The sequence below is a fragment of the Notolepis coatsorum genome, assembly GCF_963971535.1.
Source record: "Notolepis coatsorum genome assembly, chromosome: 1".
NCBI lineage: Eukaryota > Metazoa > Chordata > Actinopteri > Aulopiformes > Paralepididae > Notolepis > Notolepis coatsorum.
In genome coordinates this window covers 121,242,833-121,266,407 of record NC_140165.1, presented here as the reverse complement: position 1 = coordinate 121,266,407, position 23,575 = coordinate 121,242,833, and the positions used below count along the sequence as shown (strand labels likewise).

The 23,575-nt window shown below is 40.4% G+C and overlaps 1 protein-coding gene across 1 annotated transcript in view; it reads left to right on the top strand.

Annotated features, from left to right (window-relative positions):
- Positions 1–12,792: 12,792 nt before the first annotated feature.
- LOC311248899 (TNF receptor-associated factor 2-like) overlaps positions 12,793–23,575 on the top strand; it is a gene marked incomplete at both ends in the record, with an annotated part of 73,327 nt that continues 62,544 nt past the window's right edge. The window contains 10 exon segments of the mRNA XM_084338128.1: positions 12,793–12,810; positions 13,369–13,544; positions 13,973–14,051; positions 14,267–14,365; positions 15,183–15,344; positions 15,713–15,787; positions 16,446–16,520; positions 16,661–16,696; positions 16,698–16,751; positions 23,399–23,574. Of these exon segments, the coding sequence (XP_084194254.1) occupies positions 12,793–12,810; positions 13,369–13,544; positions 13,973–14,051; positions 14,267–14,365; positions 15,183–15,344; positions 15,713–15,787; positions 16,446–16,520; positions 16,661–16,696; positions 16,698–16,751; positions 23,399–23,574 (950 nt within the window).

The window sequence follows — 23,575 nt, the reverse complement described above, 5'->3', positions numbered from 1 at the left end:
GACAACCACTGTACTAGGGAACCTAGTGTTGTTTTAATGTAATGCACAGTAATACAATTAGTTTTTTTTTAAATTTTTTATAAATGTTTTTATTTAATTTTCATACATAAAACAGAACATAACAGTACAACAATAATAATAATAATAATAATAATAATAATAATAATAATAATAATAATAATAATAATAATAATAATAATAATAATAATAATAATAATAATAATAATAACAATGACAACAGCGACGACAACAATAATAACAGTAACATGAATCATAATGACCTTGGCAAGAGACAGACAAACAAGGAAAAGTAAAATAATAAAAAAATAAATAAAATAAATGTGGCTCAGGCAATAGCAACCATGTTTGCGTATCCATAATACAATTAGTTACCTTGGGCAGCAGCAAAGGGATGTGTGTTTTACGCTCCTCACGGGAGTGGTCGATCCAACGGAGGACGGCCTCGAACACCGTCTCCTCGCTCTTCACGTTCAGTTCATCCCTCTCGATGATGTCCACCAGTTGCTGCGGGGACAGCTCCACAAACTCCTGTGAGACGTGCAACATCTCCTCAAAGTGGCACACGATGCAGAGATGGGCCTTGCACCTCAGGTCAGGGCAGCAGTAGATGTCCGTGAACCTCCAGATGCCGACACAGTTTTCCAGAGACAGCTGGCCCTCTAGGAAGTCAGAGCATGCTCCTACTATGCCAGTGACGCGAAACTGGTCTGCAGCCACCAGAAGCTCTGCCACGTTCTCTGTTGTCACCAGCACAAAACGTGTGTAGGAGTACTCTATGATGAGCTGCATCATACCCGGGGACACCCCAGGGATAGTGTGGACTGCTTTCTCTGAGTCGCTCCAGCGAGTGAAGAGGGCTCTGTGGGACGCAGAGTATAGAGATATCTGATGAGTAAACAGTAAGCAACATTCTGTCCTGTGTAGTAATATATTTTCACTGTAGAAGTATAGGGTCTTAGCACAGTAGAAGTATAGTATATGTTTACAGTATAAGTACAGTATATTATATGTTTACAGTCAAAGTACAGTATAATATATGTTTACAGTATAAGTACAGTATTGTATATGTTTACAGTAGAAGTACAGTATATTATATGTTTACAGTAGAAGTGCAGTATAGTATATTTTTACAGTATAAGTACAGTATATTATCTGTTTACAGTAGAAGTGCAGTATAGTATATTTTACAGTAGAAGTGCAGTATAGTATATGTTTACATTATACATACAGTATATTATATGTTTACAGTAGAAGTACAGTATTGTATATGTTTACATTAGAAGTACAGTATATTATCTGTTTACAGTAGAAGTGCAGTATAGTATATGTTTACAGTATACGTACAATATAGTATATTTTTTACAGTAGAAGTACAGTATATTATCTTTTTACAGTATATATACAGTCTATTATCTGTTTACAGTAGAAGTACAGTATAGTATATGTTTACAGTAGAAGTACTGTATATTATCTGTGTACAGTAAAAAGTACAGTATGTTATCTGTTTACTAACCAAGCTAACCTGAACCAAGCTAACTTAAACCAAGCTAAGCTGAAGCAAGTCACTGTCGACACTGTCAATCACACCATTCTGATTGACAAGCTAAAAGCAATTGGTTTTGATAGTCTATCAGTGAGCTGGATGCAATCCTACCTGGAGGGGAGAGAGCAGATGGTGGAGGTAAACGGTACCCTATCCCCCCCCCTCACAGTAAACTGTGGTGTTCCACAAGGAAGCATACTAGGTCCGCTACTGTTCCTAATTTATGCAAATGACATGTCGTCAGCTTGTGACTGCAACTTGTTCCTGTTTGCGGACGACTCAGCCCTGCTGGTCTCTGACAAGAACAAATTACAGGTTGAAAAAACCCTCAGCTCAGAACTAAGCAAAATCTGCATATGGCTCGCTGATAACAAACTATCATTACACATGGGCAAAACAGAGTCCATTCTCTTCGGTTCAAATAACAAACTCAGCAAGACCGACGGCTTCTCAGTTACAGTGGGTGACAATATTGTCACAAGGAAAGAAGATATTACCTACCTGGGTTCCATCCTAGAGGCAAATCTTTCCTGTGACAAAATGGCATCCAATGTAATAAAAAAAGTCAACCAACGAACTCGTTTCTTGTACCGGATCTCCTCACTGATAAACAAGAATACCCTGAAGACTCTAGCAGGAGCACTCATTCAAGGGTACTACGACTATGCTTGCACCTCATGGTACCAAAGCACCTCAAAGGCGCTAAAAACAAAATTACAAACATCTCAAAACAAACTGGTCAGACTACTGCTTGACCTTACTCCTAGAACCCACCTCACCCCTGCCCACTTTGACAACCTAGGATGGCTTAGAGTAGACGACAGAGTACAGCAACTTGCAATGGGCCTGGTCTACAAGATACACTACACGACCAAGGTACCCATGTACATGACTAAATACTTCCCAAAGGTCAGTGAATACCACGATCACAACACCAGAGGGAGCTCCACAAATCATGTTAAACCCAGATTCGGCTCAAACAAGGGACTAAACACGTTTCGCAATTATGCCACATCAATGTGGAACGCCCTACCCAAAGCTGTAAAGGAATGTGAATCACTACCCATTTTCAAAAACACTCTCAAAAAACACCTAAGGGAGACTGCAACTCGAAACTGGCCCCTGTAAATGTCCGAACACAACCCCCGCCAATGTACAGTAAATTACCAAGTATGGTCTTGTCAATAATCCAATGTACAGTGTTGTTTGTACAGTTGTACAGTGTCCCCCACCCACCCCTCCTACCCACCCCCCCCCCCACCCACCCAACCACCTCCAATGTACAGTCCCCACCCACCCCTCCTACCCAACCCCCCCCCCCCCCCCACTCCTACCCACCCCCCCCCCCCAACCACCTCCAATGTACAGTCCCACCCCCACCTACCCAATCCAATGTACAGTTTTTTTTTTTTTTTTTTTTTTTTTTATTTTTTTTATTATTGCAAAACAAAACTTATTAAAAGTCAGTACTCAACACACAATGTATAATGAAACTTTCAGTAAAGGTGGTTAAAATATATGCAAGTACAGAAACAGGATAAAACAAAAATAGTCAATAATAACATTTTAACCGTATACCGTGTATATCCAGCGAAGTTACAATTATATAAATGTTAGTATATAATATACCCCGAATACCTATTTTCTAAAACCCTACACACATATGCTCCAGCTCAAATCCCCCCCTCCCGGACCCCCTCTTGGATAGTACCTCCATTATCCCTCACTCCTAACCAGACATCACCATTATAGGCTAGCTTTTATTCTCTCCACCACTTCTAACCACATTAACATTTTGGATTCATTGAGCCCTAGAATTCTTGCTGTTGATATTTCTTGATATATCACATCAAGATATGTAAGAAACCACACTTTCCGGCACATTTTTTCCGGTTGAAACCAACGTGATGCAATCAGTTTTTTAGCTACTGTGATACCCGATAAAACCAATCTTTTTAGTTGTGGGTTCACTGCAAACTCAAAAACATCATTCAATAGCAATACCGCGGGGTGTACAGGTATATTCCAAAATACGAGTATTGATAATTGTTGGGACACATCTTCCCAGAATGCCTTAACTGGTGGGCAGTCCCAATACATGTGCATAAATGTTCCTTCGTCCCCATTTGTACATTGGGAGCATTTGGAGTTTTGTATAAGCCCCATTTTGCACAGCCTTATAGGAGTCAAGTATGTCCTGTGAATATAGTTCAGATTGATTTGTTGATGATCCGGGTTCCTTGATGTAAGTCGGACATTTGCCCAGGCTCCTTGCCAATCAAAGTCATTTTCCAGGTCTGGTATATCCCTCCTCCAGACATTGTCTAGTTGAAGGGTTTCGTACGAGGACGTTAGTAATTGTGAATAAAAACCTGATACAAAACCTCCCAATGTATTTCTGTCATAGAAAAATTTGTGGTATCTGTGGTGTTCAATTGGTATGTGTAATGGAACACCGTGAGATCTCATACAAAGTTTTAACTGTATGTAAAAAAGCCATGTGGACTCGGTGAGGTTAAACTTTATGCATATTTCGACATAACTACAGAGGCCCTTGTTATTAAAAATATCCCCTAATGAGTGTATGCCTCTTTCTTCCCATACAGGGAATCTTATAGGTCGTTTTCCCATTAAGAGAGCATTGTTATTGAATATGGGAGTGTGATTATGCCATACTTGATTGTTAGGAAATTTCCTTTGAGTTTCCCGCCATGTCCTGATTGCATGGGTTATTATTGGGCCAAATTCTCGCTCACAATGCTTGATTGAAAGTTTAGTGTATGCTATGTCTTTCAATCTCTGTGGGGCTACTATGTTTTCTTCTAATTTTCTCCAAGATACCAAAGCCTCGGGGTCAAACCATATCTTCTTCAATGGTCTTAATGTGAAGGCATTAAAATATTGTAAAAAATCTGGGACTGCCATGCCACCGTCTGCTTTACTTCTCTGTGCGGTGGATCTTTTTATGCGAGGTGGTTTGTTATTCCAAATAAATTTGTATGTGGAGGTTTGTAATCTTTTCCAGTAGCCCTCTGGAGGAGGTAACGGAAGCATTGAGCTGAAGAAATTGATTCTTGGTAATACATCCATCTTAACTATTGATACCCTTGCCTGTACTGAGTTTTTAAGTTTTGCCCACCTGTCCAGGTCGTCCTTGATTTTGTTCTGTATTTTTGTGTAATTGTGCTTCACCGTTTGTCTTATGGTGGGGAATATTTCCACTCCCAAGCATCTGAAATGTTTTACCATCGGTATCGCACCTGGGAGGGTTATATCTTTTTTTGCAGGGGTGTTAAGTGGAAGGAAAGCCGACTTCGGCCAATTTATCTTAAATCCCGATAAATCACCAAAGTTCTCAATCAACTTGAGCAGATGAGGCAATGTGGTGTTGGGGTTTTGCATGAACAATATTACGTCGTCCGCATATAAACTAATTTTTTGTTGTGTGCCCTTGATTACGATTGGTTCTATGGATTGGGATTGTCTTATATATTGTGCTAAAGGCTCTAATGATAAATTGAATAGTCCGGGACTAAGAGGGCAACCCTGTCTGGCAGAGCGTGATACCGGAAAGATTTTGGAGATGATTGTGCCTGTTGTAATCATGGCCGATGGGTCCTTGTATAGTACTTTAATCATATCAATGAAACCTTTTCCTAACCCCATCCTTTCCAATACTGCCCATAGAAACGACCATTCCAACCTGTCAAATGCTTTCATAGCATCCAGGGATAGTATCGCCTTAGGTGTGATGTCCTCTTTGTCTGTATCTAGTACGTGCAGTATTCGCCTTATGTTATCATTGATCAGGCAACCTTTTATGAAGCCTGTTTGGTCCGTATGAACTAAAGACGTCATATGCTTTTGCAATCTGATGGCTAATATCTTAGAGTACAGTTTGACATCGGTTCCGAGGAGGCTTAAAGGACGGTAACTACCGCATTCAGTGGGGTCTTTGTCTTTTTTGTGAAGAACTGAAATGAGTGCGGTATTTTGGTGTTCGATGAAGCTTCCCTCTTTGACTGAGTATAAGATCATATTTAGTAATAAGGGTCCAAATATGTCCCAGCAAGAAATGTACATTTCTGATGGGATACCGTCAATTCCCGGAGCTTTGCCGTTTTTCATTCCGGATATGGCCTTCTTGAGTTCTTCTAATGTGATCGGTACTTCTAACTGTTTAGCGTCTTCATCTGTAAGTTTAGGGAGAGTAATTTGATTAAGATATGTGTCTAATTTGTCTTGATCAAAGGTCGTTTCTGAGTTATATAAATCGGAGTAGAATTCTTTGAATGTATCGTTTATTATTTTGGGTTCTGTTACTAGAGCTTGTTGTTTCCTAATGGCAGTTATATCTGCAAATTTTGCATTAATTCTTAGTCGCATGGCTAATAGGTGACTAGGTTTAGAACCTTGGAAGTACTGCTGTTGTCTAGTGCTGCGTATTTGCAATTCCGATTTTTGTCTGTACATTGCTTTGATCTCGGTCTTTAGAATGTTAACTTGGTTATCTAGTCTAGTAGAGTTGTTGTATTTTAAAGAATTAAAAAGCGTTGAGTAAAGCGTTTCCATTTCAGACAGTTTTGTGTTTTGATTTTTGCGCAATATGGAGGTAAATCTATCCGAGAAATCCTTGATCATACTCTTTACCGACATCCATAATATTCTGGGATCTTGCACCGAGTTAGCATTAACTTGTAGGAATACTGTGAGAGCTTCTTTAATTTGTGTAATGAATTCCTTGTTGTTAAGCAGCATTGAATTAAAACGCCATCTTGGGGCCCGGGTAGATAATGTACCAAATGTTGCTTTCAGGATTAAGTAGCAGCGATCTGATAGCGCATTGGGTGTCATTTCCACTTCGTATTTATCAAATATTCTCGGGGATGCAAAGACGTAATCAATTCTGGATAGTGTGTTGTGTCTCGCCGAACGACAGGAGTACTTGCGGGTCATGGGGTTAAGTGAACGCCATAAATCAGTTACTCCTGTTGATTTCGACCAATCTTTTAATGCTTTAGATGAATTCTTTTGTTCGCTGGAGAAGGAAAGGTAAGTTTTGTCCATCCTTGGGTTCCAAATGGCATTAAAATCCGCACCTATTATGTATGAGTACTCGGGATGGTTTAACATTTCTCCTGTTAGTGAAGTGAAGAAACCCACTTCGTACAAATTCGGGGCATATACCGCTGCCAATGCAATTTTCCTGTTATTGTGTATAATCCTAGCTATAGTTATGCGCCCCTCAGCATCCGACCATACCCCTTTCAATTCGATATTTAATTTGCGTCTGACGACTATGGCTACCCCTCTAGTTCTCGTAGCAAAAGAAGAGTGACCAATATTATGGTATATGTTATCCGCTAACGTATTTATGTCTCCCTCTAAAATGTGCGTTTCGCTTAATAGTGCCACGTCCACATGTTCTTTTTTCATCAGTGTAAGCACGCTTTTGCGCTTGTGTTGTTTGTTTATCCCACCGGTGTTCCATACCATTATATTCAAACTAGCCATAGTCTATGCATGTTTTCGTGTAGTTTTTGGTAATGTTTCTGGAGTATGAAGCTACAATAGATGCACATCCAATTAATGAGGTCCCGTTGAGAGCTGAGCTTAAAAACATATATATATACAAATAAAAATCCCCTATTTTCCCCTCTCCCAGAAAGTCGAACATGCCTGTGTTCCAAGAACACATCCTCCGCGATTGACTTTCTCCCATGGTCCACCGGATTGCCCAACCTGAGCATTGTAATCCTAATTTTCCTATGCTCATTGCCATAGGATCTAACATTTCCATTCTATTGCAATAGAATGTCGCTTTTGGTCTTGCACCTTCCCTTACTGTAATGAAGTATTGTGATAAATAACCTAAAGATAAAAATAAAAAATAAAATAAAAAGAGAATAAACCTTTATCGACATATTCCTTTGAACCCTCCACCAACGTGTGAGGGAAAAAAAAAAGGAAAAGATTGTAGATCAGTATTGACACTTAATGTGAAGAACATTGGAAAAGAATAATGTAAGTTACAATATATTTAAAAAATATATAGTAATATTGACACCTTAATGTGAAGAACATTGGAAAAGAACAATGTAAGTTAAATTATATTTAAAAAATATAGGGTGATGAGAAGAAAAAATTTAATAAAATAAAAATCAATGGAAAGATATAGATAAGGAATAAGAGATAAATAATTATCAACGTGGAGAAGCCACTAGAACCGATTTAACTGATTAGATAAGATAGAAAAGCAGCGCCTTTTAGCGCTTCAATGTGCCTTTAATGGAGTGATTACTTAAATTGTTAGAATAACCTTGCTGTGCCCATACGTTTATGTGTGGATAATTTTAAAGTATTATTAAGGGCTGATTGCACTTCATTTAATTTATATATGCTATGTGTATGCACACCGAATGTTATTGTTAGAGTTGTATGCTTCGTTGTCATGGTGCCTTATATTCTAGAAGGTTGTAGAATATACTAGTGCCTAGACTATTTTATTTCGTTGTCATGGTGCCTTATATTCTAGAAGGTTGTAGAATATACTAGTGCCTAGACTATTTTACATTCCAGAATGATCTAAGAGACCCAGGGCATTTGAGCGATAAACCCAGAATATTCCAGATAGATCTTTTTGCATTGATATTTATTTGTCCCCTCAGAGACCAGAGACTGAAATTATAATGTATTATGAATCGTATTATACACAGTAAACATTGTTATAGACGACTTGCATATCGTTTGCTACTTTGATGAACACAGCAATGTTATTCCAACACTGGTGGAATGACCTCATTGATGAACACAATAAAGTCATTCCTACACTGGTATATATTTAGAGAGAGGCTTAACTGATTCCGGCATTTCCGTCATGCTTTGGGTTATTTGCTGCATTTTGAATCAGGAAATCCTCAGCATCAAAGGGTGTAAATGGACCTGACCTGCGGCCGTTATTGTCCAAGAATGATAACAGCGCCGGATATGCTAGCCTTGGCTTGTGGCCGGCTGTGTACAGCTTTTGCATCACAACTTTGTATGGTTGACGTCGGATGATGGCCTCTCTGCTCAAATCTTCGTAGATAAATATTGGTTTATCACCATACTTCAGCTTCCCACGTTGGTTGCGAGCATATTTGATGATTTCATCCCTTGTTGTAGTTTTCCGCAGAGTGACAATGATGACTCTCGGCCCGTTGATATTTTGCCCCTGGGAACCAATTCTGTAAACTTGTTCCACTTCTGGCACTTTGTTTGGATCGGAGTTATTCAAAATCGTTGATAACTCGTTTGGAAAGTTGATGTCATCGCAGTTCACTGATTCATCAAGCCCCACAATGCGGATGTTATTCCGCCTGTGGTAACGATGGGTTTCTAGTTGCCTCTCCATCACTTCGTTTTTAAGCAATTTTATTTCCCTCCGGTATTCATCTTTAACTTTTTCCATCTCTTCTCCCATCACTGTCATGATACCTTCGTTCGCCTTGACTGCTTTTGTGTTTTCTGTCACCGAAATCTCCACTGTCGTGATTCGCTCTGACTGTGCATCGAACGCTTTCTTGACTTCTTCTAATTTCTCATCGATGTGATCGAATTTAGCCTCGATGCGATCGAATTTAGCCTCGACGTTTGCCTCGAGCGCCTTGATGTGTGTAATCTGCAGGTTAGACTGTTCTACCATCTGTTCTTTCATCAGGTTAGACTGTTCTACCATCTGTTCTTTCATCAGGTTAGACTGTTCTACCATCTGTTCTTTCATCTGGTTAGACTGTTCTAACTGTTCTTTCATCATGTTAGACTGTTCTACCATCAGGTTAGACAATGTGTTGAAATCGGGTGGATTTCTGCTTACTTCAGTTGACGGCAAATGGTAGATAGATGCAGTGACGTTGGAATCCATAAATCTGGCTGCTCTCCCTCTCACGGAGCTTGAATCTGTACCTTCTTTTATGTTGGTCTCTATTGACTCTCTTTCGGGGACCGTAATCGATGATCCCGGTACGTTGTCCTCTTCCTTCTCCTCCTCGGAGCTTGTCGCCGTCGGCTCAGAACCAGCGACGGTTCGGACGCGTCTATCTCGTTTTTTTACGTCCTGCGCCGTTGAAGTTGCCGTAGTTATTTTCTCTGCCTTCTTTCCACCTTTAACCATATTGTCTTTTGATATGGTTAGTAGAGGGTCTTAACAATACATACGATGTGGTCTATTCTCTTTCTTTACTGTCCAAATAATGTTTTTAAACGAAATTAGCGTTAGTGGGAGCGGAGCAATTGCAAAATGCGTGTGCTACATGTTGTAGCGTAACCGGAAGTCCCCAATGTACAGTTTCTACGCCTAATGTATATACTCTTTTCTTTCTGGACTCTTTTTGTATCACAAATACAGTACTGTAATTGCAAATCTGGTATGTCATAAATGTATAGATGTAGCAGTACTGTCTATCTGTATGTCATGTATGTCATATATGTTACGATGAATTGGAAATGGGGGACCCTGGTGTAAACAAGACGAAAGTCTTTCTCTGGTCTGCATCCCCTTAACAATTGTATGTATTGAGCTGTACTGCACTGTACCCATTCTGCAATCTGTTAATAAAGTTTTCATTCATTCATTCATTCAAGCTAACCTGAACCAAGCTAAACTGAACCAAGCTAAGCTTAACCAAGCTAACCTGAACCAAGCTAACCTGAACCAAGCTAACCTAAACCAAGCTAAGCTGAACCAAGCTAACCTGAACAATGCTAACCTGAAACAAGCTAAGCTGAACAAGCTAACCTGAACCAAGCTTACCTGAAATAGTCGCTGCAGTCACACAGGAGGGCCTTGTGGGCATTCAACTCAGTGCTGTTGACTTTAATAACCACATCACAGAGCCTTCCCTCCAGACGCAGCTCATTAAGGATTGTACAGGACATTGTTTCCTTTTCCATGTGGGGATTTTAAATTGTATCTACAGAATATATTCAAGCTTACAGACAAATAGCCAGGAACAACAAGTGAGATCTTCACTTGTCTTCTGAGATCTGAGAATTGTTGAATATATACACTACACAAATGTTCTAGAATGTTTGATGACATCATACTGTGACATCACAAATGTTCTAGAATGTTCTATTATGACATCATACGGTGCCATCACAAATGTTCTAGAATGTTTGATTATGACATCATACTGTGACATCACAAATGTTCTAGAATGTTCTATTATGACATCACAAATGTTCTAGAATGTTCTATTATGACATCATACTGTGACATCCAGTGATGGGAATATTTTTCAGTAACGAGTAAACGGATTACTCTTCCAATCTTAATAACGCTGTTACCGTTACTGCCAAAAAATGCGGTGCGTTACTATGATTGAAGCTGGTTTTTTCAGATCAGACAGATCTCTGCGCTGAGAAGCAATACTTTTTTCCTTGGTTAGTGGGCAGTGCGCGATTGGCTGAGGTTGAGTAAAATGTCATGGTAAGCCAATCAGAGGTAGAGGTGGGCGGGTGTTCAAAATAATCCAGAGTCTGACACACAGCGACAACACAAGCAACTCAGTCAACGACAGACCGCGGTTCCGTGTACGTTTTGATAGTTTGTTTGGCGAGCCCAAATAATCCCAAACTAATCCAACGAACAACACAAGCGAGCAGTCAACGACAGACAGTCCATGAGCATTTTTTGTTCACTCTTGTGTTAGTTGTGTTGCAGCGCAGGGCACTACAGTAGTGGAGGCTACAGCCTTATCAACAGTGCTGCACTTCCTGGTTTAATAGCACAGTCTTCAGGTGCTCAGATATATATATGTATGTCATGCATGTCTTAAATGTCACGATTAGATTAGTTTAGATGATTAGATTAGATTCTTATATCTGTATGTTGTGTATGTCATAAATGTCATGAATTGAAAATGGGGGACCCTGATGTAAACAAGACGAAAGTCTTTCTCTGGTCTGCATCCCCTTAACAATTGTGTGTATTGAGCTGTACTGTACTGTACCCATTCTGCAATCTGTTCATTAAAATGTTCAATCAATCAGTATATATTTGTTATTTATTTTTGGTATAGTGCTTAACAAGCATAATTTAATGTTGCCCAGTTGTGGCCTGTTGAGGGGCAATACATATCAAAAGTTCCAAAACATCTATTGTGTTTGTATTTGTATGATCCACTATATAAACATAGTAATTATAATATCTACATACATGACATTTGATTGGAGGCTAGTCTCACTTTGTCCCACAGCAACATTAAAATAGTTTAGATTTGTGTATGTTGTTTATGTAACAAATGTACTTGAAAGTAACACAATAGTTACTTTCTGAAGTAACTAGTTACTTTTATAATTTGTAACTGAGTAAGTAATTTAGTTACTTTTTGGAAGAAGTAACTAGTAACTGTAACTAGTTACTTTTTAAAAGTAACTTGCCCAACACTGGTGACATCACAACGGAACATGTTTGAGTACCATTTGAATAATTTAAATAATATGTTGACATTAAAAAAAGAACAAATAAAATGGAAAAAGAAACTACATAAAACAATGATACACATTATAATAAAATATTTAAGTAAAATGTATAGAAATAAAGAAAAATAAGACAATGAAATAAAGATAATAATTAATTTAAAAACAATTTTAAAAAGGTAAGTTTTGAGCAGTGCCAACCGAGTCTGCTGTCCTAACAGACTTGGGGTCTGTAGGGTAAGCACTTATTCCCTCCGCCCTGAACATTTATGGAGATGTATGGGCCTTTTAAGTCAGTGGTAAAAGTGTCTTTCAAGGATAAGTGAGCTCCTGCACTGATTATTATAGTTCAATATTCAATATTTGATCACCAAACCCCCCCCAAAAGCATAAAAAGGCCCCTCCCACCCAAAAAGGCCCCCCAAAAATAGCACAGGCCCAGTGCCCTTTTCAGCCTTTGAGCACCTGCCCCTCTAAAGTCCTGTGCACGTCCCTGCCAGTTAATATAACAAATTAATACAAATATATTAGAAATAACTTTAAAGATGGAGTTGAATAGCTGAATGTAGCTTTATGGATATGACATTTTGCTAATAAAACAAGAACGTTAAACAATTGTGCATACATTGTTGTCATTACATTATAAAAATATATATTTTCGCTCATCACTGGCGCCTCCTAGTGGCCATATAAATGCTTAGCACACACACAACCCTTTTTCGAAAATACGATATAGACGCGAATACATTTTTAAAAACGTATTCAACATGATTCCGGATGATCATGTCAGACATTTGGTATGATGTGAAAAGAAACGAATCCATATGTAATCATGTTGCTCAACCAAATCAGCTGTTTGCTGTCTTGAACACATACACACCCCACTGTGACGTGAGGACCCCGTTATTGTTGTCACCGTGCACCGGGAGTAGCGGCTGGACAGGAGCCCGTTATTGTCACCGTGCACCGGGAGTAACGGCTGGACAGGACCCTGTTATTGTCACCGTGCACCGGGAGTAACGGCTGGACAGGACCCCGTTATTGTCACCGTGCACCGGGAGTAATGGCTGGACAGGACCCCGTTATTGTCACCGTGCACCGGGAGTAATGGCTGGACAGGAGCCCGTTATTGTCACCGTGCACCGGGAGTAACGGCTGGACAGGAGCCCGTTATTGTCACCGTGCACCGGGAGTAACGGCTGGACAGGAGCCCGTTATTGTCACCGTGCACCGGGAGTAACGGCTGGACAGGAGCCCGTTATTGTCACCGTGCACCGGGAGTAACGGCTGCACGCACAGGAGCCCGTTATTGTCACCGTGCACCGGGAGTAACGGCTGGACAGGACCCCTCTCCACCGTCTTCACTAGAAGGCAACAAACCCGGGTTCCCCAAGAAGATACTGGCAAACAACCTCGAAGACAAACATTTATGCAATTCATGCCAGAAGATACTGAGGAGGCCCCTGCAAGCCCAGTGTGGACACCGCTTCTGTTCCTTCTGTTTTAACAACACTGTGAGGTGAGTGTGTGACATCATGGCTGCTATAGGTAGCTGGGATGGATGCTTGCTGATAGCTTTCACTTTGATTGATTGATTGATTGAAAACTTTATTAACAGATTGCAGAATGGGTACAATACAGTACAGCTCAATACACACAATTGTTAAGGGGATGCAGACCAGAGAAAGACTTTCGTCTGGTTTACATCAGGGTCCCCCATTTTCAATTCATCATAACATATATGACATACATGACATAGACATACAGATTGACAGTACTGCTACATCTATACATTTATGACATACCAGATCTACAAATACAGTTTGTGAAAAATAGTCTAAAAAAGTATGATCATGCCAACTCGTTTGCCATGACAGAGTAGATGGTATTGATTGTATAGCCTCACGCTATGTGCCCCCCCCCCTCTCTGTTTTTTTTGCCTTCAAGTTCTGGACCACAGAAATGCAATGCTTGTATAAAAGAGGATCTATTTGAGGAGCCCACTTCCATTCTCAAGCAAGGTGGTGTAAGTATCCCATTTTAATAATGGACTCATAGTAGTATCAAGATATCAAAGGTTCTCTAACACGACTAGCCTGTCTGTGAGTTAAAGACACTGACGAGTCTGTGGATACGTGACTCACTGGTGGACCTAAACTCAGCTTGAGTTAAAGACACTGACGAGTCTGTGGACACGTGACTCACTGGTGGACCTAAACTCAGCTTCTCCGTCCCTTCTAGGCTTTTCCAGACAATGCAGCTCGAAGAGAAGTGGACGCCTTGGCAGCCGTCTGTCCAAATGAAGGATGCACGTGGACAGGCAATATCAAAGAATATGAGGTGCACGTCGCGACTGAATATACTAACCTTGAGACGGCTTTGAAAAGGAGCTCTTCATTTGAGCCCACAGGCGACTCTTTGCCTGTGGTTCCAAAAGTCGGGCGTCTGGGGATCCACGAGTGTCCTTGAGAGTGCTCAAGGTGGTCCCCAACATAATAAGGAGCACTTTATAATAACTTTATTTGTGTGGCACCTTTCATACAGGGGATTGCAGTTCAAAGTGCTTTACATCAGTAAGAAATAAGACGTAAAATCTTCCAATAGGCTTCTTGAATTTCTGTAATCTGTTACAAAACATGGTAAAGGTCATAGTATGCACCCAGCTGATAGTGGGGCGTAGAAATAAAAGTTAAAATAATAGCAAGGGTAAAATGTGCAGACATATAAAATCACAGTTGTTCACATTAGGATCTAACATCCCAACAGCCCACCTTGTTTATGGTTTGATTCAGTTTTAGTAGAATAGAAAAAACACGAATGATGAAATGATCACTTAAAGTGCAGACATACTATAGTTTAATTAAAGTTTAATTTTAATTAAATGATTATTATTTACCACAAGGTAGTACAAGCATGTGTAAGCATGACTTTTGATTATGGGTTGCGCACTCTCCATCGTTACAGTATCTCGCCACCTATAGTACAGGTAAAACAATATTCTCAATTCCGGGGATATAAACAGAAAATGCTGTCAGATTGGGATCCATGACCTAATGCAAATCTGTTTGTGGTTCTTTGACATGAAAACGTTTGGGAGCCCTAGATAGATGTACTAGATGGATGAATGACATGGACGTGTGTTGTTGGTCTCCTCCAGGCCAGCCACGAGGGGAACTGTGATTTCATGATCATCCTCTGCCCCTCCTGTAAAGAGCTCATGAGGGCCAATGAGCAGGAGCGACACAACGAAAGAGAATGTCCAGAGAGGACTCTCAATTGCAAATACTGCAAGGAACCCTTCCATTTCAAAAACATCAAGGTGAAGCATCTTTTCCTTCCTTTAGTCTGCATTTTTTTAAGAAGTCTAACTGATTAGTTGCAAACTCAGGAAGTCCTTTGTTTCAGTACATACAAAATCCAACTCACACCAGGGTTTAGTTGTTTGAGATACTGGGAGCAGAATATATTAGCATTTGTTATACTAGTGTAAGTCTATGGGAGTTGATATACTCCATTGACTTCCACTAGCATTGCTTAAAAAACATTTTCACACTTTCTGTTTTTTTTTTGGATGGACTGAAAGAAAGGACCCCAACCATATACTGTAGGCTCCTTAGACATGTGGGTTGTCCCTTTAATTCACATGTAGGACAAACAAACTGTACTGAACTGATCTTGTTTCTTCAGGCTCACGATGAGATTTGTCCAAAGTACCCTATGATTTGTGAAGGTTGCGCAAAGAAAAAGATTCCCAGAGAAAAGGTACAGTACACACACACACACATTTGAGATGCTTCTATTTATGTCCACATAAATACAGAGTACATTAAGGACATAAACACTAACAGTGCAATTGGCTCATTCAATTACGTTTGTGACTGTGTGCAGCATTCATCGTACACATACAATATTGACACAGATGATGTTTCAAAAACGGATGCAATAGCATTTCCGTAAAAACCATATCTACTCTATGGGTATAAAAAGCAACGCCGTCTCCCAATAGAGCGGCTACCAATAATAGCAGATATAGAGCAATACCTTCCTAACTGTTTAGCCTTTCTCTCTGAGATGTGGGCCGTCTCAAGGCCCCTCGCCACCACCACCAGCTGGTGGACATGACCCAGGCTGCCAAACATGAAAACTAAACGTTGACACTTAATATAGCCTAGTTGTGAGATGTTCAACACACACACACATTGACCATTATTCACACAGCGGCTGCCCTTTTGCTCTCGTGTCGTACTCGGGTTGGAAACGGGGTGGAGAGGAACCCAACCTGAGCGTGTGACACGAGAGCAAAATAGCCGCCTCGTGTGAATATGGTCAATTTTAATCAGTCACAAGCTTGGGATCAGATACTCTACGACGGCATTAAGGTTATAGCTCATTCGTTTTTATCTCTTTCCTTTTTTCCCAGTATGTGGACCATATTAAGTTCTGCAGTAAATTTAGAGCGCCTTGCCGATTTCATGTTGTCGGCTGCGATGTGTCTGTAAGTGGATTATTATCTTCGTTTTAAGTTGCCTTCTTCTGTGAGTTTGCTACAGCAGAGCTGCAGATCTCATTGAATTGGACCGTGCTGCTTGTGTTTGTAGTAGCAGCGACTTTCCTTTTACGTCCTTCTCTCCCGAGGTGGAGAAGGAGAAGATCCAGGAGCACGAGCGGGGGGGCGTGCTCCTACCACCACCTGACCCTGCTGCTGCACTTCATCCTGGGCATCAAGGTGAGCGGCCTGCGGAGGGAACGGTAGATATTTACCTGTTTGGTATAGATGTACACGGGCACCTGCACGGACGTGTGTGTAGACATGGAGTGTGTTGTGGTCCTAGTCTGGGTGGAGGGGGTCTGGTCTTGAGGGAGGGGGGGGGGGGGGGGGATTTGATTTTGATGCCTACGGCTGCAATTCTTACTAGAGGGGAGGGGGTTGTTTATTTGTATTTATTTTTAATTCTTATTGGACCTTTTGGGTGAGGGGGAGGTTCGGGGGGGGGGCAGTTTGCGCCATTTTCTGACTTGATGTTGTGTGTGATTGCTATGTATACTGATGCTGTAAACAAAAGAAAAAAAAGAAAAATACCAATAAAAATGTTGTTAAAATAATAAATGATGATTGTGCCTGTTGTAATCATGGCCGATGGGTCTTTGTATAATACTTTAATCATATCGATGAATCCTTTTCCTAACCCCATCCTTTCTAGCACTGCCCACAGATACGACCATTCCAGCCTGTCAAAGGCCTTCATAGCATCCAAGGACAGCATCGCCTTAGGTATGGTGTCCTCCTTGTTAGCATCTAGTACGTGCAGTATACGTCTTATGTTCTCAGTGATCAGGCGGCCTCCTATGAAGCCAGTTTGGTCCGGGTGAACTAAAGACGTCATATGCTTTTGTAATCTGATGGCTAATACCTTAGAGTACAGTTTGATATCTGTTCCGAGGAGGCTTAAAGGTCTATAACTACCGCACTCGTTGGGGTCTTTGTCTTTTTTAAGGAGGACTGTTATGAGTGCAATATTGTCAATTTTATGGAAGTTCCCCTCCTTGACTGAGTATAAGATCATATTTAGTAATAAGGGGCCAATTATGTCCCAACAAGAAAGGTACATTTCTGATGGGAAACCGTCTCTTCCTGGAGCCTTACCACTTTTCATTGCGGTTATGGCCTTCTTGAGTTCCTCTAGTGTGATCGGTATTTCTAACTGTTTAGCGTCATCCTCTGAAAGTTTAGGGAGAATAATTTGATTAAGAAATGTGTCCATTTTGTTTTGATCAAAGGTCATTTCTGATTTATATAAGTCGGAGTAGAATACTTTGAATGTATCGTTTATTTTTACAGGATCTGTTACAAGTACTTGTTGTGCTGTAATGGTAGTTATATCTGCAAATGTTGCATTAATTCTTAATCGCATGGCTAATAGGTGGCTGGGTTTGGAACCATGGGAGTACTGCTGTTGTCTTGTGCTGCGTATTTGTATTTCCGATTGTTGTCTGTATATGGCATTGATCTCTATTTTTAGTACGTTAACTTGATTTTCTAGTTGAGTTGAGTTGTTGTATTTCAGAGAATTAAATAACGTTGAGTAAAGAGTTTCCAGCTCATCCAGTTTTGTGCTTTGATTCTTGCGCATTTTGGAGGAAAAGCTATCCGTGAAGTCTTTGATCATTCCCTTTACCGACATCCATATTATTCTGGGGTCTTGCACCGAGTTTGCATTCTCCCGTTGGAATACTATAAGAGCTTCTTTGAGTTGTGTAATGAATTCCTTGTTGTTAAGCAGCAACGAGTTAAATCGCCATCTTGGGGCTCGGGAGGATAGTATACCAAATGTACCTTTAAGGAGTAAATAACAGTGATCTGATAGTGCGTTGGGTATCATTTCCACTTCATAATTATCAAATAGTCTCTGTGATGCAAAGACATAATCTATTCTGGATAGTGTCTTATGTCTCGCCGATCGACAAGAGTACTTACGGGTCGTGGGATTAAGTAACCGCCATAAGTCCTTTACACCTGTAATCTTTGACCAATCCTTTAATGCCTTCGATGAATTCTTTTGTTCGCTGGAAAAGGCGAGGTAAGATTTGTCCATCCTTGGGTTCCAGATGGCATTAAAATCCGCTCCTATTATAAATGAGTAATCGGGAATGTCTAACATTGCATTGGTTAGTGTAGTGAAGAAATCTTCTTCGTACAAATTTGGGGCGTATACCGCTATCAACGCTATTTTCCTGTTCTTATGTTCAATCTTAGCTATAGTTATCCGACCTTCTACATCAGACCATACTCCCTTTAGTACAATATTCAACTTACGTTTAACGACTATTGCTACACCCCGAGTTCTCGTACCAATAGAGGAGTGACTGATATTATGGTATATGTTGTCCGCTAATTTACCTGTCTTTCCCTAGAATGTGTGTTTTGCTTAGCAGAGCAATGTCCACATGTTCTTTTTTCATCAGTGTGAGCACGCTTTTGCGTTTGAGTTGGTTATTTATTCCCCCGGTGTTCCATATCATTATATTCAAACTAGCCATAGTCTATACATGTTGCATTGTAATTTTTGGTAATGCTACTAGAGTGCGAGGCAATAATAGATATACATCCCACTAGTGAGGTCCCCGTTGAGAGCCGAGCTTAAAAACATACATATATACAAATAAAAATCCCCTACCCTTCCCTCCCACCGAGAGTCGTACAGGATTGTGTTCCATGAACACAACCTTTGCGTATGACTCCCTCCCTTGCACCACCGGATATCCCAGAATGATCCAATTATCCTTAACATTCCTATGTATACCATAGGATCTAACACTCTAAATTCTACCATAAGTAGAATGTCGACTGTGGCTTGGCCACTTACCCGTAAAAAATAAATAAATAAACATTTTAATGAGATAAACTAAAAATAAAGACCAAAAATAAGCTTCAATTGTCATGCCCTAATCACTTACATTTTATATGAACTTGTGTAATTTATAGTAACCCATGAATAATATGAAGGTATTGAACTGAAGAGAGAGCCTCAATAAATCAGAGAGAGCGGATGAAAAAGAAAAAAAAACAAGTAAAAGGAAGAGAACATTAACTTAGATCTTAAAAGAGCATTGCTATGCTTAAACATCTAAAGTATAAATTGGAGAAGTAGTGAAATTATTTCCCATTAATAAAAAACAGTTTTTAAATACGTATATGCAGCATTTCCCCTGACCGGGGTGGGCGATGATCGTTGTGTAGAGTGATCTTTCAGCCGGCCGGCTATGATGGCTCTGTGGTTCTGCATCTAGATAGCTGTTGATTATTCCCCCGAGGGGCTTCTGGTAGAGTGGATTACCACGTATTGCTGATATTCCAGAATGCTCCATATATCAAAGAATGCTTCGATGTTCTAGATTATTCCAATATGTCATTTTTACATTGTCTGAATGTTCCAGTATGTTCTGGAGTGTTCCAATCTTAAATCCAATATGTCCGCAATAATATAAACACGTCAGGGAAAGCATTCAAAAACTCTGAGCACGTAGGTCTCTCTGTCCCAAATCCTCGGTTATTAAAGGTTGTACTATATGGTGACCTTGCATAACTGAGATTTAAAAGGCCATTTATACACTATTCTGCGTGTTGTTCAGACAGGAATTTGGTTGCATCTTCAGGCGAGTTGAGGAGAACCCTTGCTCCTTGTTTGTCGACGATGCGAAATATTGCAGGGTATATTAGTAGGGGTTTGTATTTCCCCAGGTATAGTTGAGACATCACCGTCTTGAACTTGGCACGCAGTTCCACTACATCATGACAATAATCTTCAAAGCAGTGTATTGGTACCTCCATGTATTTCAGATTGCCTTTCATCCTGCGAGTTTCACGAATAATCATTTCTTTTATTCTGACTTGGCGCCAGATAACCAATATCACTCTGGGCTTAGCGTTATTGTCACTGGAGCTGGGTCCCAATCTGAAGCACTGATCCACCTCCGGTATTTTAGGAAGGATCTCTGTTCCCAAGATTTTCTGTAATTCTGTGTCAAACTCTTCAGGGTTTGCACATCTCACTGATTCGTCCAGACCGACAATACGAATATTCAGCTTGCGTTTTTGATATTCCATCTCGAATATTTTGGCTTTCTGTTCTTTATTGATTCGCGTAAGCTCCAACGTTATTTCGCTGAGCTCCGTCTTGATTTCATTGTAGTTCCCCTTCATCTCAGCAGTTAGGTTAACTTTGTTAGCATCTACTTCATTGTAGATGCGAGTGAAATTGATTTTGTGGGCTTCCACTACTTTCTCCAGAGCCTCGGTGCGTTTATTCTGTGCGTCGGCGTCCGCTCTCAGCGCATCAATTTTGCCTTCAATAGATTCTTTAATAGCATCTACTTTTTGAGTTATTATCTTCTCCGACAGTTGTGATTGGAGGATCATTTCCTTCATTATTGTCTTCCCCATTTCCTCCATTTTCCGGATGATATGTTCGGTATCTGCGGAGGTGTTTGATGGGGATGAACTTGAAGCGGCCGCTGTCAAGTTTATATTTTCTGCTGTCAGCCGTACGAATCCTGATTCCTGCGGCGGGACCCCTTCGACTGGTTTTGCACTCGTTTTATCTCTTTGGTGACATCTCGATTCTTTTGGTCAATATAGTTAGTTGATAGTCTCAGTTGATATATGCGTCAAGTTTTAAACGCATTAATGGTATATAAATATGTTTTAAAAACGAAAAAAAAATAACGGGTGAGCAGCTGTGTCACATGCGACCTACTCCATTCTAAAGCTAAACCGGAAGTCTATCATCTCTGAAATATTTCCGGTATCACGCTCTGCCAGACAGGGTTGTCCTCTTAGTCCCGGACTGTTCAATCTATCATTAGAGCCTTTAGCACAATATATAAGACAATCCCAATCCATAGAACCTATCGTAATCAAGGGCACACAACAAAACATTTGTTTATATGCGGACGATGTAATATTGTTCATGAAAAACCCCAACACCACATTGCCTCATCTGCTCAAGTTGATTGAGGACTTTGGTGATTTATCGGGATTTAAGATAAATTGGCCGAAGTCGGCTTTCCTTCCACTTAACACCCCTGCAAAAAAAGATACAACCCTCCCAGGACAGATACCGATGGTAAAACATTTCAGATGCTTGGGAGTGGAAATATTCCCTACCATAAGACAAACGGTGAAGCACAACTACACAAAAATCCAAAATAAAATCAAAGACGACCTTGATAGATGGGCAAAACTTAAAAACACAGTACAAGCACGGATATCAATAGTTAAGATGGATGTACTACCTAAAATCAACTTCTTCTGTTCAATGCTACCGTTACCCCCTCCAGAGGGTTACTGGAAAAGATTACACTCCTCCACATACAAATTTATTTGGAATAACAGACCACCACGTATAAAAAGATCCACCGCACAGAGAAATAAAGCAGATGGTGGCATGGCATTTCCAGATTTTTTCCTATATTTTAAGGCGTACTCATTAAGTCCATTGACAACATGGTTTGACTCCCAAGCATTAGCATCTTGGAGGAAAATAGAAGAAAACATAGTAGCCCCACATAGACTGAAGGACATAGCATACACTAAACTACCAATCAAGCACTGTGAACGAAAATTTGGCCCCATAATTACTCATGCGATCCGGATATGGCGTGAATCACAAAAAAAAAATCCGACCTATAAGATTCCCTATATGGGAAGAGCAAGGCATACACTCATTAGGGGATGTTTTTAACAAACAGGGTTTTTGTAGTGATAAAGAAATACGCAAAATTTTTTATCTCACCAAGTCCACATGGCTTTTTCACAAACAGTTAGAGCTATGTTTGAAGTCTCACGGTGTTCCATTAGACAGACCAATTGAACACCACAGATACCACAAATTCTTCTACTCAAGAGAGACATCGAGAGGTTTTGTTTCAGAATTTTATCATCAATTACTAACGTCCTCGTATGAAACCCTCCAACTTGACTCTGTCTGGAGGAGGGATATACCAGACCTGGAAAAGGACTTTGATTGGCAAGGAGCCTGGGCAAATGTCCGACTTACATCAAGGAACCCGGATCATCAACAAATCAATCTTAACTATATTCACAGGACATACTTGACTCCTATAAGACTGTGCCGAATGGGGCTCAAACAAGATTCCAAATGCACCCAATGTACAAATGGGGACGAAGGGACATTTATGCACATGTATTGGGACTGCTCACCAGTTAAGGCATTCTGGAAAGATGTGACCCAACAAATATCAAAACTCGTATCTTGGAATATACCTGTACACCCCTCGGTATTGCTGTTGAATGATGTTTTTGAGTTTGCAGTGAATCCACAGCTAAAGAGATTGGTTTTATCGGGTATCACAGTAGCCAAAAAGCTGATCGCATCACGCTGGTTTCAACCGGAAAAAATGTGCCGTAAAGTTTGGTTTCTTACATATCTCGATGTAATTTACCATGAAATATCTACAGCAAGAATTCTGGGTCTCAATGAATCCAAAATGTCAATGTGGTTAGAAGTGGTGGAGAGAATAAAAGCTAGCTTATAATGGTAGTGTCTGGTTAGGTGCGAGGGATAGTGGAGGTACTTCTCAAGGTGGGGTCCGGGGGGGGGGGGTTCGAGCTGAGCATATGTGTGTAGGTTTTTTTTTTTAGATAACAGGTATTATGGGTATATCTTATATAAGACAACTAACTAAAAGGTGATCTCATTGGATGTGCCCTGACAATTAATGCTTGTATATCTTATCGTGTGTTGTCATGTTTGTTTATATGTTTGTTTAAAAAAAAAAAAAAAAAAAAAAATACAAAATAATAAATGATAATAATAATAATAATAATAATAATAATAATAAATGATAATAAAGGTGAGCCTGGAGAGCCTGCAGCCCCAGGAGGTGTCCGGTCCCAGGCTGCACCAGCTGCACCACTCCCTCCGGGACCTGGAGCTCAAACTGAGCCAGCTGGGTGCAGCAGCAGCAGCCGCGCCCCCCGTCGTGGTGCAGGGAGCCTGCTGTGCCCCTGCTGCCCCCGCCTCCACCCCC